The 18,915-nt window shown below is 33.1% G+C and overlaps 1 protein-coding gene and 1 long non-coding RNA gene across 12 annotated transcripts in view; one reads left to right on the forward strand and one right to left on the reverse strand.

The window, feature by feature from the left end:
* Positions 1-9,302, reverse strand: part of LOC146993010 (uncharacterized) — a 74,757-nt gene extending 65,455 nt beyond the window's left edge. The window contains exons 1-2 of the long non-coding RNA XR_015038975.1: positions 9,164-9,302; positions 8,595-8,746 (exon numbers count right to left, since the gene is read on the reverse strand). This is a non-coding gene — a long non-coding RNA (uncharacterized LOC146993010). The remainder of the gene's footprint in view (positions 1-8,594; positions 8,747-9,163) is intronic.
* Positions 1-18,915, forward strand: part of LOC118187932 (low-density lipoprotein receptor class A domain-containing protein 4-like) — a 365,193-nt gene that overhangs the window by 324,211 nt on the left and 22,067 nt on the right. The window contains exon 1 of one of the 11 annotated variants that reach the window (XM_035358233.2): positions 9,567-9,700. The exons of 9 other annotated variants lie outside the window; for them this stretch is intronic. In XM_035358233.2, coding sequence (XP_035214124.1) covers positions 9,610-9,700 — 91 coding nt within the window. In that variant the 5' untranslated portion in view covers positions 9,567-9,609. One more of the 11 variants, XM_085809240.1, reaches the window with a different exon arrangement.

An 18,915-nucleotide genomic window follows, 5' to 3' on the forward strand; every position in this document is an offset into this window, starting at 1 on the left:
TCTGCTATTCTTAAAATCGAATCCAATTTCATGTTTAGTTTCATGCTTGTTCTTCCAGAATGATCATTTGTTGTAAACACAACAATATACGCAAAAAGTGACGCTAATTGTTTATATAGGTATGCTATTAAAGTTTACATTTCCAAATAAATTTAAAATTTGAACAATAAGTGTTTTCATTGTTTCACAATCCATTTAAAATGCTGTATGTTGAACATCATTTTGGAGGATTATAAAGCAAGCAACATATGATGAGCATTTCAAAATACTGTGACCATAAATGCAATCAGTATTTTGTGTGTCCGCCTCTAGCTTTTATTGCTTTTCGTTGCAATGAATTAAAATGTGTTTTGACTGCATCTTGTGGAAAAGTCATCCAGCCGCATTAAGCTTCTTTCAAAATCTCATCAAGATTTGCTGAAAGACTGCTGTAATGCATCACCTTTCATTTGACCGATGGCGAATAAATCAGGTGATTTAGGCGACCAAGGAAGGTGAAGGAGATTATTAACTTTGAAGAAGGCTGACGTTGTTTCTGCAGTATGAGAAGTTGCATTATCCTGTTGAAAAATTTCCCCGGGGAGACGCTACAAATACAGAATTGCGTCTGGTAGTATAATGTTATTTACACTCCAGTACTTATTGTGACGACTTGAATTCCTACAGAAGGTGATCTGCTGTTAAATCCAATAGAACAACATATATGAATGCTCTTTGTTCGTGCGGTATGTCGGGTATAAATGCACTCTTCTCGGCGTCTCTCACCACGTCGTTGGCGTACACATCGCCTAAAAAAACCATGATTTACCAGTAAAGACAAGTCTGTCACTTAACCTGTCATGCACACCATTCGACGCACTATTGCTGTCCAGTACGCTGCTGAACTGTTAAAAGAAGCGGTAGAAGTACGTAATCTAGAACATAATAAAAGCTCTAGATTAAGGACTGATTACGGATTAATAAGTGCTGTAATAAATAGGGACCTACTATAATAGATGGCATTAAGAAATATGTTACCTTTTGTCACTGCTGCGCCATTCCTGTAAATGACGCAGAACGGCCAGTCAAAGACATCGTTGATAGTCAAACAATGACATGATGATCCTCTCTTGACGCTGGTTGCGTATGACTCCCAAAACTTTCACTTCGAGTCTTATGCCCATATTGAAACCATTCTCTGCATTTATGCATCTCTTTCAACCATAAAGACACTGGCCCACTCGCCTGGCAATATCACGGAAAGCATCATTGAGTTCTCTCATGCGAATAACGCGTCTTCTATCAAAGTCATTGATGTGATTATATGTTTGTCTTACACGATTAAGAAGAATCCTTACTCGCTGTTGAACAAAGACTAAAATTCCTGTCCAGCCACGAACGTGCTTTTAAAAGAATCGTGGCTAAGATGCCAAGGCCGAGGCTAGATTTTCGCCGCCCGGTGCAGACTTTGCGACTCCAAATTTATGCCGCTGTTTCCTTCTTAAATTCTAAAAATTTTGCCGCCCAGTTCGTCCGCACCGGTTGCATACGCTGTGGCACTGGTTCTGTAGTTACATATTAGTACATTTTGAGCTCTCATTTGCATAGTTTTGGAATTTACGGGCCAATGAGGCTGAAATGCTTATAATTTGTTTTGTCTTATGAACATTACATATCCGACGAAGTGCGTAGAGAAAATCTATAAGACAAGACAACTACTGTGGTGCGAACTCTCAAGTATTGTATAATAAAATCAGCTCAATGAGTAATTATTTTATTAGAAAGCAATGTGTATTTACTTTATAATAAATAATTTCTATTTTAACAAATAATAGAGAAGAATAAATAAAAACTGACGGTCAAAAGCGCCATAACTGAGCATATTTCACTATAAAAACAAATTTTACAGTGTAAAAAAAAAAAAAGTATTTTAACTTAACTATTCAGTTTTTTTATTTGTTAATTATTTATTTCATGAACTTTACGTTTAAAAAAAAGAGTTGGTGACCTAGTCAAGCTTCTTTAAGATTTTATTTTAAAAAAAAGAGAGAAAGAGAAACAACATGCCCTTAAAAAGAGCCGGGTCTTGGTAGTTTGTACTGAACCTTCTCATTTCTGCACTGATCCTACAAAAATAAAAGTTGTAGCTAGGTTTCATTCAGATGTTCTATTTTTTAAGAACTGTAATATATATAGAATTATTAGTAATTATTAGTAGTGAATGGTTTTTTTATGTGTTTTAGTTTCTGTACTTCTGCCTTTGTTTCAATCTGCAGTTACTGATAACTTCAATTTACAAATATACGGAAATGATATACAATCAGACTTTTAAGGAACATTTCAGCCAGTAGCACAAACATATTCAGCTTTCATTCTATGTTGAGTTTATAATTAAACTTTTAATTTAGTGGAATGTATAAAATATAACTCTGTAGCGAAGCGAGACAAAGAGCATGGTTATTTCCAAAGTTGTAAATCATTATGTAGTTATTACGAATTGGCACAGATAATGACTCAATTCATAATAATTATTACGTATACATTATCGAAAAGAAATTGATTACAGCCTAGTTTCCCAGCTTGGGCGATGTCCCTCTCCCATCGAAGGTATTTCTGGTCCTAGAGACAGTAGGGATTAGGGATTATTCAGTTATGGTAAAGCACACGAGGGCTACCTGCCTAAAGGGAGGGATGCCTTCGCGGAGAACTTTCTAAGGGAAACTGGCTCGTATACACGTTACACATGGGGAAAACCACGAAAACACCCATGCAGCCAGCCCGTTTGCGGGATTCGAACCTCGGACCGAACTACCAGTGTTCAGCTTCTTTACCGCTCGGCCGCTGGTGGGATAGAGACAGTAGGAGAGTATTGTTAACAAAAAAGGCAAGCAGAACCCATCTAAGAAATTGGGTTGCCTAAATACTTTTCAAAATATACTTAAACTTTCACTTGATTATGCAAAAGTTACAGACGTATGCAGTTGTAAGAATCTTGCAAATCATGTCAGTCGATCTTTAAGAGTGATAGTCAAAGTTGTATGTAAATTCGTAGCTTATTGTAAAGAAGCATATAAATTCCAAGTTAGAATCTATCAATCTCAAACTCTTAAAGCAACACCACAGATCTGTAGATACAGTAATGTCTAATACGTAAAGTAATTCGCTATTTCAACTTAATGCAGCTTGTGCTGTGATGAAAATCTGGTTTCATTGTTATAACTGTAAATAACTGAAAGATCTTTAACTTTTTTTTTATTATGTTTCCAAATTTTACGAGGAGGATTAATAAATAGTTTGACACAGGCCATGCAATAATTAGGCACCGAAAATTTTCAGAGTACGTTCAGTCAGAGCCTTAGAATCATATTGAATAGTATCTATCGTAGATCATCGTTGTAGAAGTTGGGGGCGCTGAACAACCTCGAAAAGGCATTAAACGGAAAAGAAACCTTGAAAATGGGTCAGAAAGAGGGAAAAAATATTAAAAACTAGGAGGGAGGAAAAAAACTGGAGATTACACTATGCATTGCTATGATGCAACTATATTTATAAACGAACTAACGTTTGATGATATTTATATCTTGTGTAATAAATATTATGCTTGCTCAAAATTTCCACACGCTTTAATGTGCACTCGCCTTTCTTATTGGCTGCGTGCTCAGACTTGAATGGACAAAGGCATATCCCAAAGAACCCCCAGAGTCATCTGAATACCATACGTCTAGGCCTGCCAAATTAATGACATCTTCTACTTGTCGCTTTGAGATGGTGAACTGTGTTGGGAATGGTTTATTAGTTAGACGCCTAAAAAGTGACGTGCATACCGCTAAGAAATATCGCTGGTATTGCGATTATATGCGTCGTACAGAATTACCATCTCTCAATACTGGTAGTTTGAATAGCACACGATCAGAAACTGAAAATATTCACATGAAACATGCGAATCATTTTAAGTGGTATGTTTTATTGCAGTGATGACTAATAATGCCACTGATTTGGCAAACCTTAGACGTTCGAGTAACTCTGCCTTGTTTAATGTATCATTGTTGAACGAATAGGGTGCGTTTAACAAACTCGAAGGGATCACTGAACGCAAAAAAAAAAAAAAAAAAAAATTTGAAACTGGGTCAGGAAGCCAAATAAATAAATTAATTAAGAAATTAATTAAAATTAAAAATAAATTAAAAAATCACCATTCTCACTTTTCCCATCTGGTTGATTTGTGGACTTGTGTCACCATTATTACCATTTGTGGATATGAATCTGAGTGCTTGGCGAGGCATGTTTAGATTATCAGCCTTTAAATTTTTTAATGTATTTTTATTTTATTTTTATACTCGTGTGTTTTCCTAATAAGTTTTGCAACTGGAAATCAACAAAACGCAGAATAAGCGGAGAGCATATTTCAACGAGTCCATTTCACATAAACTTCATCGATAAGGAAATAAAAGCTAACAAATTTAGAATCGCTTTGTGCTGACTTTGACTTTTTCGTTTGGACACACATATCCTATTTTGAATCTGCTAAAGTTTTTCAGACTTGCTGAAATGAGTCAAAGTGATCCAAAGCGTAGGGTTTTGTCTAATACGCTGAAAAACATTTTTCACTTTGTACTTTTTCTCAGAAATTTCATTCTCGATAAAATTAAAGACTTTTTTTATGTATTTCGTTTGAATTCACGAATGAAACACCTATGTTAATTTTTATAGAAAGTAACTTTAAAATTGTCAGTGATTTGGAGACTTTCAACTTGACTACTTTTTGCTTTAGAATCGAAAAGGTGACAATTTAGATAATCAGTATCCTAGCCAAAAACCAAGTGAGATGTCAAGCATTTAGTTGAATATTTTCTTAATGCATATGTACGCCTCATTAGCTCATTATTATAATAAAGCTGCTTTCTTTAAGCTTTAAATAAATTACAGCACGTCTCATTCCCAAACTGCACAAGTACCACCTTTTCGCCCCCCTCATGTATTTATCAAGACCAATTAAATAATTTTTTATGACTTTGAGTACAATAAGAGCTGAGTGATGATTCCCTGACATCAAGAATTTTTATGCGCGAAGAAATGAAAAATTTGTTCTGAAGTGTTGACGCTTTATAGTGTTGAGGCACTGCTTATTTTTCATGTCTCCTACTGTAGAATAACCTGATGACTCTACAGTGGCACCTGAACTGAAAGGTGGTAGACGATAATTCGTCATCATCAGGATTTGGCGATTGGGTCCCCTAATCCCCAGTCGCCCTTTAAAGGGGGAGTATATAATGTATTTTCTCCTCCCTGACAGCATGCCGTCGTGGTGTAACGGTAGCACACTCGGTGCGTATTCGAGAGGTCCAGGTTCGAGCCCCGGTGAGGACATTGTTCAGTTTCCACGTCTCCAGTATCAAAATAACTAATGTTTATATATACAACCACTATGGCTTTAACTTGTCGTTGGTACATGCTCAGAGGCCGTCCGTTAAATAGAAAATAAGCGCTCCAGCGCCATCAAATGCATTGCATTTGATGAGAAAATAAGAGAATGAAGGACACAACTTCACTTCGATTCCATTGACCTTGTAAATGAAAATAAATACTGTTCGAGCTAGTTTAAAGTATTCACCGAACGAAGTGGGAAAGCTTGTGATATACAAGTTTGGAATTTGAGAGTTAAACACGGAGCGTCGATAGTATGAAGTTAAACTTCCATTTAATAACGCTGAAGTCTTTTGTATTACGGGGACCACGTTCACAATAGGCCACTGATCTAGCTGTATAATGAGTAAGGTATTCATTGGGTTCAAAATTGTGTATGGAATGTGTGGTACACATATTGGTGAGATACTTGCAACCAGATACGTTGAAAGCGGATGATTGTGCAGTCTTGTTCAGACGTTGAAACGCATAAATCAGTACGTGTTTATCTAGTTCTACTTTTCCTGTTGCGACATGGAGTTAAATATCTTGGTAACCTCTCTAAAGGGTTCGTCCTGCTGAATGACAGTGCGCGATCTCATGTTGTAAGGGTCATGAAGTAAAATTTGACGCCCTTAAATTTGAAGATCCTATTTCATGTTCCTCTGCGACTTTTTCATCTTCGATCCTCTGAAAGGACATCATTTCCTATCGGAGTGCGACCTGAAGACAGGATGGCCCTCTTTTATTCAGAAAGTAACGTATTTCTATGAGAAGGGCATTTTTCATCTGATGCGTCATGGTACAATCTAATACGTCAATGGACTTCGTGCCGGCAGTACTTTTTCAGAACTAACTGAACTTTGGGATCTAAAACCCTCAAAAAAATTATTTTATCATTTCTTATATTTACAATATATCGAAAATTTAATGAAAATATTTAAATGTGTATTGGACCGGTGAGGGGACAAATCCGCTGAAATAAATCTCTTTGAGCGTATTTATTTCCGATAAACCATCATAAATTTAATGAAATCCGTTTCACCTCTTTATAAAGCTCTCACAGATCTTAATGGAGTTTTTTTAAAGTTTATTTACAATGTGAGATGAAAGAACTTACACGTATTCTTCTGAAATCACTGCCAAAACGCCTATCAAATGTTTAAAAATTATTTTACATATACACAGAAAGCCAACTATTATCCATTTACTTTAAACGAAAGTTTAGATTTTTTTTTTAAAGGGAGAAATTTTTTTGGTGCTTTTTATTAAAAAAAATAAAAACTCCGATAAAGTTAGGCTGTCTGAAGTCGAATGATTTAGGTGGAGAAAAACAAACTATGTAAACAGGCGGAATAAATTATACTTTGTGCTTATGAAATTTTCCCACCTATTATTGTTTTCTTGGGTGTCTGTCTGTATTAGCTGAGTCTTTAAAACAGTCAACCAGGCGTAAACCTTTTGTTACCAAGACATCGTTTAATACAGAAGATTGTGAAAGCATATGTCACCACAGAAACTCTGTCTCAAGTTTTCTTTTTCTGATCATTTTATAAGAAATTTTATTCTAAACTAGATGCGGGCTGTTTTGGAAGTGTATTTATATAAATATATACTGTGTTAATATACAAAATTGTAAGGATGATAACTGAGAATTTTCATAGATTTGTTCTAACAGTCAGCTAACTTAAAGGTCAACTAACTTCTGTAATAAACGGAAACTGAATGTAATCTGAGAATACCGGTTAATGAATTCGGCAAAATCCTGGAAGCGGCGTAAGAATAAGACGGATTTTCCTTTTCATGCATTCGAAGTATTCCCCCTTGACTTGACACTGAAATTCACTGCGAAGCCAAGAACAGATTTTATTGTAATTGCCATGTGTACATATAGTGTTATTAAAGGAAAGCGAAACTTTTAAAATCAGTAAAAATTCCTTTGACAAATAATTTGTAAAAAAAAAAAAAGTCGCAGCCAGAGGTGAAGCATACGAAATACTGGAATTAGCCAAGGGGTGGCTAGGAAAGTTCTACTTTTAGTTATGTTCCTAATTTTACTGAATAGTATTTTATCTCGGATTTATAACCAAATGTTATCCGCATAAGAGAAAAGTCAAATAAAATGCGGTATAATGTGTTATATAAAGTACTAGGAAATCTGTGCGATATGTTAGTAAATACCTGTTTTCGAAAGAAGTAGGTAATATTTCAGTAGCTCACTTAACAGAGAAATCCTTGGAAATATTCATAGAAACAAGCCACCTTTCTATGAATGATGATGTTAGTGATTCTGTATTGATAAAGGAAAAAAAAAAAAGGGGGAAAAAAAAAAACTGCATGATTTATGCATTTTAAACTAACTTTAAAAACATCTGTATTATTTTTTCATCATACTACAAGTAAAATGTCAAAACTATATTTTGAGAGCAGTAATTAAAATGTGAGTTCTTTTCGAAATTTCTAACACACTGTAGTATTATTTTGATGTAAAGAAACGTAAAAAATTTAACAGGTAAGGAGATGCAACTGAGAGCATCTCGGGAACAGGGGAGGAGTCAGGTTATAGCTTTTATTCCAGAAATACACCTAATTTTTAAAGACTTTATTTGGTTTATAATTTATATCTTCCTTTGATCAAGTAAATTAATTAATTTGAACCTGAAATGGACTTTATTTTGAAAATGTTCTCCTTTTATACTTTTTTGCTACGATTTTAAGTTTTATGTATTAATAGGAATTATAAATCATTGGTTATTTTTCCTTTTTTAAGCAAAAGAAATGCATAATCAAATGAGTCAATTATTTAATATAAAACGAAACAAACAAACAATCAAAAAGCATAAAGGTACATATTTCTGATCGTTTTCATTTAGCAATAAAAAAATGATTTTTTATTGCTAAATGAATAAATAAATAAAATAGTGACTGAATTACTTTTAACTTGATTTAGAATTAGTGATGAAGCATAAATTTGTAGATTTAGCACCTTTAAAGGAAGTACTCTAGGTATATGTTTGAGAATGCGTGAGTTATTATTGTTGCTTAAAAGGAAGTTCTTTAAACATTTTGAATTTTTTTTTTTTTTAAAGTGAAACGGTAGTTGTATGATATTTATGACAAATCAACCTTACCATCAAACTTTCCCATTAAAAATAAAAAATGAAAAAGCGAGAGAAAGGAAAGAAAAACAGAAGAGAGGGAAAAACTCTTACTTTCACTTTTCTTCCTTTCTTAATCTCAGCGCACAGACAACTAAGAGTTTCAGTCGCGCGACAATGGCTGGGTGCCGGAGGAAAACAGACGGAAATGACCGCGTCGTACAGATAAATCGCTCCACATGTTCATACGCATGAGTAAAGTTGCTCTGAAATATATTTAAAAATTTTCAATCAGTTCTTCGTATGTGTTTTAACTGCCTTGGCATAGTTTTGCACAAGTTGTTTTCTGCAGAGTCGCTATATGATGTTTACAAGCACATAAGTTAAGAAATGTGTTGGAGGTCAATAAAATTTTTCAAAATTTTAGAAGTAATCTTCATTATAATTTTGAGACTCTAAAATTAGATAAGAGAACTAAGCTTGGGAAGATATTACTTAAATTACTTATTATAAACTGTTAGAAAATTCATGAAATATTAAAATTCGTGCTTTAAATCTGTTAAATCTAGAGTGAGAATTAGAACAATTTTTGTGATAGTTATCAGCAAATTATAAAATGCACTTAAATGCCAGTAATATTTATAGCAAATAAGTGAAATGAAATGTGAACAGAACTATCATACTTAGGCTGCAATTCTGGTTTCGTTGCTCCATCCCAAACTTGTCATAATAATGCTTGTTACGGCCGAGGGTGGCTCCCGTGTAGTGCGCCGCATCCTTCTCTGACGTCATAACCGGAAGTATGTGTGTTTAACCAATGAGATCCAGCCGGTAGTCAGAACGTCACTATCACCCTTTAGTCTCGCAGCTGTGTTGGACGTGTGTCGTGAGGTGGGTCACAGTACACAGTAGAAGTGAGAGATGGTGAAGTTTGCGCTCTGTGTTTATCACTGAGCGCTTTGGAGGAACTATTTACATTCTTGGGGGCAAAGAGGATTGCTCAGAACAAGTGCTACGGTTCCGGCCTTCGAAATGGATTTGTTAGCTGGATATTTAGAAGGCCGGCGCTTGTGATGGTGCCAGGGCTCGGAAAGCAGCAACTTCGCTTGCGCTGCCATGGCCAACAGCAATGCCAACAGCTTTCTGCTGCTGTCTGGGCTACAGGAGTGGTCCACTTTACTCGCAGGTTGTGCCGCTCCACATCTCCGCACGGAGCTACAGTAAGCGATCTTACTATTCTTAGCATTATTTTCCATCAATTATTTTATATCCTGTGAAAAGCCTAACGTTGAAATGAAACTGGGAACTACGCGAAACATGCACTTTATGCGCGAAAAGACTGACTGAATTCTCTCGCTTATGAACGGTAAGTTAAAATGACAATTTTCGTCAAATGCCCTCTAAAAGTAAATGCCAAAAAAAAAAAGAGAGAGAGACGGAAATAAAAAAAACATTATTATTTTCCGTCTCGTGTGCCACCTCCAACTTGGCCAAAATTAGCTTAAACTTTGCGAAAATCTCCGTAGTTGAATTTATTTTACAAGTCGGCAGTTTTACTTTGCTAATCGCTGTTTGGTACTCCGCGTGTATTTCATTTCTACGTATGGTAATATTACCGATGTATGTATGAAATAATGAAGAATTATTTTACCAATTATATAATCGTAACGTTTAATTTTTAAAATAGTACTTTTTTTTAGGCTGAGAAACAGAAGTTTCCCCAATTCAACATGTTTACTATGTTATTCTTATTTATTCCTGTTACACCTATTTTATTGTCGGTAAATTTTCACTTGCCTAAAATTTGATACGTCGACATGTTTTGATGCTGGTATTAAAGCAGTATTTTGAGGGTAGGCATAAAATTATTAGTGCAAAAATTGTAACTTTTGAATGTCTCGTAAATGAGATGTATCTGTCAGTACTGTTGTTTATAGTATAATGATAGGTATTGGTTAATAATTTTAAATTTGTAACATTCAGGAGTAAATTCCTTATTTCTTAATTTTTATATATTTATATGCTTATGAAATAATGCAAAGTGCAGCAATTTTTTTCAACAAGAGCATGACAGTTCATATACTTATCTGTACATATTATAAATATTTGGTCCTTTATGAATGCATTTAACCTTTAGTCTCTGTTTTATAGTTCCTAAATTTAAACTACCTTTACCCTTCAAAATTATTGTAATTTTTTTATGTTTTGAAAATAGCCATCTAAAAATAATCGTATGCATTTTCTCCATGCATTTGTTTATATGTTTCTTATCAGTAATTGCTTGTTATTGGGCAAATTATTTATTTTTATGAAACATCACCGAGTAGTAACAATCTCAAAAAAACTGCATAATTTCATATTAATTTGAACTGCATTGTTTGCACTTAAAATATAACTGTAAAATGAATCATTGTAATATTTCAGCTTGCTGAAACAAAAATTTTAATATGATGTGTTTTACTGTGATTACTTAAATTGGGACACTCTATCAAATATCCACTATTTTTTGCATTCTAATTATTAAATTTAATCAAATATTAGTATCAAAATGTCAAAAACCAAATACACTTTAACTGATTTACTATAATATGATGGCCAAATGAAACTGAAAATAAATGTTACTAGATGCTTGTTTTCTAGTGCAGGATTTAATGTCAGATAATTGTTGCTTGTACTGTACTGTTGTTTCTGTAACTGTGATCTTAAAAACTTGGGTATAAGTTACCAGTCTGTGTATTTATTTAAAATTTGCTTAAAGTAAGCTGCTGGTGTCATTAGAATATTTCTTCCTTCTTTCCTCTCACTTTCAAAAGTTTCAGTTTATCTTTTCTATCCTTGTGTTTCATTGTTCCATGGGAATTGTTGGCTGTGATGTTGCCTTTGATTATCTTTTATAATTGTGTCAAAAGTAAACTTAGCATACACAAAAGGCATCTTTGAATATAGTATGCTACAGTAACCGCAAAAAAAAAATTTTTTTTTTTTTCTTGAAGCTTCAATCGTTCCAAATTCATTATAGTCTGGTTTGAAATATTTAAAACAAACTGGAGTTTGATTGAGCAAAATGAAAATAAATTCTAAAAAAAGAAAATCTGAAATATCATGTTTTTTGCCCTGAAAGCATAAAATTCAGTTCAACAGCAATGTCACAAAATTTTAAAATGAGCATATCTTTAGAATTTCCGATACACAGTTACGCGTTGGGAGATTAAAAACGTCCTCCCCCTGTAGAGTGTTCCCCTTGCTCGCTTTTAAATCGTTGAGTTTGTTAATAAAAAATTCATTAAAGTTTTAAAAAATATGAAATTGATAATAAAACATATTTCAAATTTGGGCTTCCAGATCCCCACATTTGTGGTAGGATTGCATCATACAAAATTGGATGGCTCTAGGTACCATTGTTTTATCACAATGTGAGAAATATACATACATTTATGCAGATTTTCCATTGTTTAATTTCATCAAATATAATACAGGACAATAGTATTTGGTGGCAACTATTTGAAAAAGAGATACAGCCTTTTAAAGTTTTCAGCGCAAAACGAAAACAATAGCCCTTCAGGGACAAAGCCCCTTTGGACTAAAAATTAAAAATTATTTTATGTATTAAATGCTCATTTTTATTCTCCCCCCCCCTTTTTTTTTTTTTTTTTTTTATTCATACAGTTATCCTCTTTTTGTGCAGTTTTAAAGTTATGACATACAATACTTTAATTCTTTTCTTGAAAATAAAATTTTGATTTTGTTAACCCAATACCAGGGTGTCACTGATTTTAATCAGCAAATTTAAAAAAAAAAAATCATTAAAGAAAATCAAATCTTCTCCCCCCCTTTTTTTAAATGATGAGAATGTATTAAAATCAAAACTTAAGGTAATTTGCCGTGCTTTTAAAGAGATTTTAATTACAGAGTACAGAAAATGGAAGCTTATGCAACTTACTCAGCAAGAAAGTTTATGTAGTCTCATGCCTGGCTAGTCTCAAACATTAATCTGATGATGAGTGCACTAATTCAAAACATATAGTGAATGATTTAAGCAGCTATATTGTAAAAACATCTTCTGAAAAATCTAAAATATATCATCGGTAGGTAAATTTTTGTTACAAATGCATCAATTTATAAGAAAATCCTCATTCTCTATAATGAATGGGAAGGGATTTGGATATAAGCCCCCCACCCCATCTAAATGCAACTTAAAAATTATTAAGTGATATATATGCAGAACAAATAGAGAAATTTAGGTTAATCAAACATATGCATGATGCCAGATATTGATTGGTCTAATATCCTAAAACCAATAATCTCTATATGTGATGGACAGAGTCGTAGCTAGGGTTTTCAGTGCCCAGGGACAATTTAGTAAGTTACACAAATTAGCAATCAGCACATATTTGCTGAGTGTGTTCTAAGCATAGAAATTTTTTACAACTGCGGCATTTGTACTTGATGTACCTGTTCTTGGAATGGCCACGTTCATGACATCTGTACCTTTTAGTAGCTCAAGCCTATTCAGTAAGTTCAACTGTACCCTCATCTGGGAAAATGCTCTGAATATCCTGCTTGAGATTTCTAGGTAATGATGAACACTGAGAACGTCTATGCAAGGAATCATCAGCCAGATTACCACCCAAAAGTTTTAAAAACTCACTGCATCTGTTGCTGATTGATAAATTATTTGCGTGATATATTATTTGAGCATTTATAGCTGCTATATTCATCATACTATAAAATATGATCATAGGCCATCTGTTCGTTTTCCTGGCGACATTATAAGTGCTACACAACTGGTCAACAATATCAACTCCCGATTTAGTTGCATTATAAAAGGTTATCATCTGTGGCTTGCTTTTTTCTCATGTTTCATCAATTGCATCATCAGGTGCATAGTGGAGAGAATCAGAACCACCTTGTTTTTCTTAGAGTTGAGTCATTCTAAAATCCAAACAGTGATGTTCCTACTTCTCGATTCTTTGCGTAAACTCTGGAGGGATTTCACTCTTATTCTTCCTCGTGGTTCTAACCAAAGTAAGATTATTCTGAAGCAAACAATTAGCTAAATCTAATGAGGTATACCAATTGTCTACGGGTATATTGCGACCTGTTCCTGAGATTACAGAACTATGCCGTTTCATAACATCTGCTGGTTTGTTGCTAATTTCGAATGGACCTGCAGGCTACTTGCCAGCATATATTTCTAGGTTTACAGTGTAATACATCTTAGCACCTACTAATGCAAATAATTATATCCCATACTTACTTAGTTTACTAGTGATATACTGCCTCAAGAAACATTTACCTCTAAAATCTTCTAACTTTTCATCAACTGTACTGTACTCTCCAACTGAATAAGCATTCTTACAATTTTCCACAAATGAAGAAAACACATGACGTATAGGAGCTAAATTGTCAGTTTTCTTCCTTATTTCTCGTGTGTCCTTATTGTCAAACCTCAAACAATATAAAAGTAATCTAAATCGTTTTTCAGACATTATTAGACGGCATAACTCAATATGCATTTTATCAGAGGACCATATCTCCTTGGTATTGGCGTGATTATCTTTTCTAGAAGCACAAATGTATAATATGCCTAGAAGTGCTTTTATTTCAATTATGTCTGTCAAATGGCCATCCCTTTCCTGAGAATAATTTTCTTGTACTGTGGATATCTTTTCATTTGTGAATTTAACTATATTAGATAGCATGCCATTGTCGAAAAAATATGCCCAACATTGCTCCGGCATTTGAGCGTTCTTCGCGACACCCTTCACCCCTGGTAAATGAGTGACAATGTTATCTTGCTGAGTGCGTATATTTTTAGGTGGGTAAAACTTTTGACCATTTTAATGATTTATTCCGGCCTAGGAAATAGTTATTCGCAATATAACCATCACTATCGCTGTCATTGGAGTCTATTTCTTGCTGTGTTTTCTTCTCTTGTTTCCACTCTATCTTCTTCTGTATCACTATAATCATCTAACTTATCACCTGATTCATCTTCTTCCATCAGCATACGTAGTACTATTTCTCTATCACGTTCATTTGCCATATTGAATTTTTTCTGAGAAGTCATCTTGACTCTAAGGGTAAGAAAATAAGTAATAAAAATATTCTTGTCCATAAAAATTATAAATACCAGAAGAAATGCATTATTTTTACATTTAGAATTAAATATATTCACAAACAATTTCTCTTATCTATCATTAAAATGAAAGAAAAAAAAACAATAATAAATACTACTAAGGACAGCTGTTGATAATTAAAAATTTAAAATATATAAATTTTAAAATGCTTACATTTAGAATCAAAAACGGTCGCGTGGCGTCTCCTAAACTCCAGCAGTGCACATTGGCATATAACCTGTTCCTCTCAGCACTAAAATGAAAATGGTGTTGTTTCTATGATTTCTACTTATTTGTGTATAGTTGACAGAAAGGTAAGACAGCAGATAGCTTGATCGCGCATCTGTTTATAAAGCCATTAAAAAAAACAATATCCCTGTTGTCTTTGGGACACCGCACGAGCACTGCAGGGTTAACCCTCTTGCTGCATAATTTTTTTTATCAAAATAGGTGAAAACATTATATATTTTTTATTACATATATCTAATCTACATATATTTTAGAGTTAAAATATACAAAAATTTTTGAAAGAGTGTTTTTTTCCATTAGAACATAAAATCATTGTCCATGAAAATTGTGGGATATGCAACGAGAGGATTAATATGGCAGTAAATTGCTTACATCATATCAAACTAATTTCAGTTCCCTTGGATGAAAACCAAAACTGTGATTGCAACATTGTTAAAGCTGTTAAAATTTGGAACTTGAAAACAACATGATAAAGCATGCATAAAATTATTTAAAATATCAAAAAGCACAGTCATCAGCAGATTTTTGACATGTATTTTATGTTTTAAATATGAAGCTAAAACCTTATTAGCAGTTAAAAAGTAACAGGCATTGGGGTTAATAACAGAAAGTAACAGGCATTGGGGTTAATAACAGAAAATATGCATAAACTGTTTTGTTCATATTTACACTGAAATTTACAATTCATATTCCATCCTTTTGCAAAGCCGTTTTTAAAAATGAAGCGGTCGAGTCGCTGACCATACTTGAACAGGCCTGATGCCACTATGGACATTTTGCTGCCCATTGTGGCTGTACTGGCTCTAGAGCCAGCCATGTACTTGAGTGATAGATATCAGTAGTATTTGAGAACAAATATGCAGAGAAAAAATAACTTGATACTATAGAAATGTTAATCAAAGCAAGATCTTCACCAGCAGAAAATGAAAGATTGTTATTCCTTACTTTTGGAATTGTACACAACAATTTGAGAAATCGGTCTAGCAAAACTTCAGTTTAAAGCATTGAAAGCAAATGAGGAAATGAATGCAAACAGAGGTATAAATGCAATAAACTGTTTTGAAAAGTTGTATAGCTTGCAGATGCAAGCAACATTATGATCGTTATATTCACTTCAGTTGTTTATTTGCATTTAGATAAAACCTTTTTTTTTTCAGTTGGTTTGTCAGTATGTGTGTATACATAACTTTATAATTAAGTAATTAAAGTAACTTCTACTAATTAAAGTAATTAGTAGAAGTAATAATGCCAAAAAAACTTCCAAGATATTTTATTGTACTTTATGCTACTAATTCATAAATTTATATACAAATTATATTACCTCCAATTATTATTATATTTGCATGTTAAAATACATAATTATGCTTCTTTAATATCATCTAATTAGAGGTTTAATATTACTTTGAAAACCATCAGTATATGGAAACCATTTAATAATTTAATGTTGAAAGAAAAATTATTTAAATTCAAAAATAGGCATTTGTACACCCTGCCTAGTACACTATAAGCCAGGTTTGGCCAAACTTCATGTCAGTAAGAGCTGCACATTTGAATTCAGGAATGTTTGAAAGCTGCATCTAGATTTTCCAAAAGCCACAAGTTAATATTTACATCATTATACAAGTAGTGGAGGAGGTTTTTAAATAGAAAGAAATCCCTGTTAAGTTTGTAAAAAGAGTCTAAACTAATTAATTACTTCCTTTTGGACAATGAATAGATTTAGTTTACCATATTTCATACATATATTTTATATGCATGAGCTGCACTTTGGCCCCTCCTGCTATAAGCATTCTGTAGTTGGCATTTATTGCAAGTTATATGTGTGAGTGCAACATGCTTATCTGCCCCAGAATTATCATGACTATCTAAAGTAGATTGATGTCTATTATTTAATTATGCTAAATGAAAAAGGTGTATCCCAGTTAGTAATGTTCTTTAGTCTTGTATATTGATAAAGCTTTTATCATTTTTATCTGTAAGAACTTTTAAAATGCACCACTGTATATGGTTTAAATGTTTTTGCATTTTAAAGTAAACAGAGTTGTTGTTATTTACTTGGCTATATTTAGTTTAAAATTTAAATTAAGAGACTATTTTTGTAACTTCTTATGCCTTTTAATCAGATAGTGGTTTTTATTCTACTGGTTTAATTCTTTACTGATATTTTTCTTTCTTTTTTTTTTTTAAATTTTGTAAGTAGCTTTTCAAATAAAGTTACATAGAGAAAATGCTTTCCTTCTCCTTCAATATTAGGATGGAGGTGTGGAAATTTGTCACCTGTAAGGTTTCTAGGGCCTAAGCCAATGAAAAGTGCACAAGCCTGGTGCAATGGGTGAGGCTAAACTGGGTGGCAGATTTAGGAGCAGCAAAATTATTAGCACTTAGAGGAGTACCAAGCAACAAAATTTAAGGGATGGTAAATTTTTTTGAATTTATGGGAGGCCTGGACAGCAGAATCCAGGGGTAAAGAAATTATTAGAATTTAGATGCTGCACAGCCGTATGAAGGACCTGCAGAGATAGTGCGAGGTGGCAAAATGACTAGTGCCGGCCCTGCAAGTACAACCATTGCCTCTTGGCCGGGATAAAATGTGTGGACTTGATCTGATATTACTGTTAGAAAAGTGAGATAAATCACATCAGAGATAAAGTTTAGGTTCAGTTTCAGCTGTCAGTTTCTTGTTGTTTATCAGCTTAAGACTAAATATAGCTGGTGCTTGATTAAATTATTAGACTTTTCTTTTGTGATAATGTTGAAATTTTCTTAATATTGTATTTCTCATATACTTTTTTTGTTATTATATATGTGCTTATAACATTAAAGCAGAAATATTAATACTGTAATTTTAACTAATAGCAACCAAGAAATGATTAGTAATATAAAATTTTAGTAGTATTTGTTATCTCTATAGATAATGCTTTTAAAAAGCAAAAGAACCTTAATATTTTCTTTTAGTTATATCTAATTCTTCTTATTTAAAGAAAGCGAGGTTACACAAATACCTCCGAACATGTATGCACATTTTGAAATCTAGTTGGGAAATGAAGATAAATTCTATATACGTAATGAAGAACCATTATGTTTTAGATTCAAAGGAATTGCAGATTCTCTTCTGCTTTTACCGATTACTAATTCTAAGGATGCTGCTGTATATCTAAACTGTAAATTACTGTTGAACAGTTTTAGCAGAGATCATTATTTGGACTTGCACATTAAAGCAGCTGCACTGGCTGAATTTGGTGATTTTTCAAAAAAGAATTGCAAACAAGCATTTACTGTGTAGTTATTTTATGTTTTAAATAGATATTTACCTTCAAAATCAATATCTTCCACACAAGCAGGTTTTTGTTTCTTTTGTTGTGGTGGCAATTTCATGGTGATCACTTTAAGAATAAATTCAGAGCAATTGTTTCCTGTCACAGCTTTGCACAAAATACTGCATTCCTGCAGAAATTTTATCTCACTTTCTTAAACTGCATCTAAAATCCACAAGCTCATATTTAAAATTGAGTGTGAGATGAAAAACATGACTATTTATCTATAAAAATTGTTAGAACTTAAAATACAATAAAATAAATGCATAGGGAAAATGCATGAGGAAGCTTAAGAATTGTTATGTGCATTGTCATCAGAGTTTGGCACTTTCTGAAAAATTAATAACTTTTACTAATTGCATTGATATGCAAGTACCTATTAGTGTTTAGAGCACTTGATAAAAATTCTGTTTATTCAGTACACTAGGCTGGCAACACACAAATATATTTTAACAACTTTTGCACTTCTTATTCCCCAAAATTACTGTTGAAAAACTGAACAAGATGCCTGTACTTACTGCAGAATTTTTCTGAATCCAGAATCTAGGCCATAATAAAGGGAAATTGGTCTACATCAAAACATTGTCTTAATGTAGATCTGGTGAAAAAGACCTTGATTGTGTTTTAGAAAAGGGTAGTGTTTTTCTTCATTATTTGTTATTATATTTACTTTTAGAAATGAAAAAAATTAACATAAAAGATTATTGATTGATAGTTCCAAACTAAATTGAAAATATGCTCTTTGCCATCGAA

The sequence above is a fragment of the Stegodyphus dumicola genome, chromosome X2 (assembly GCF_044657685.1).
Source record: "Stegodyphus dumicola isolate Sdum_Otavi_A_Nest chromosome X2, ASM4465768v1".
NCBI classification, from domain to species: domain Eukaryota; kingdom Metazoa; phylum Arthropoda; class Arachnida; order Araneae; family Eresidae; genus Stegodyphus; species Stegodyphus dumicola.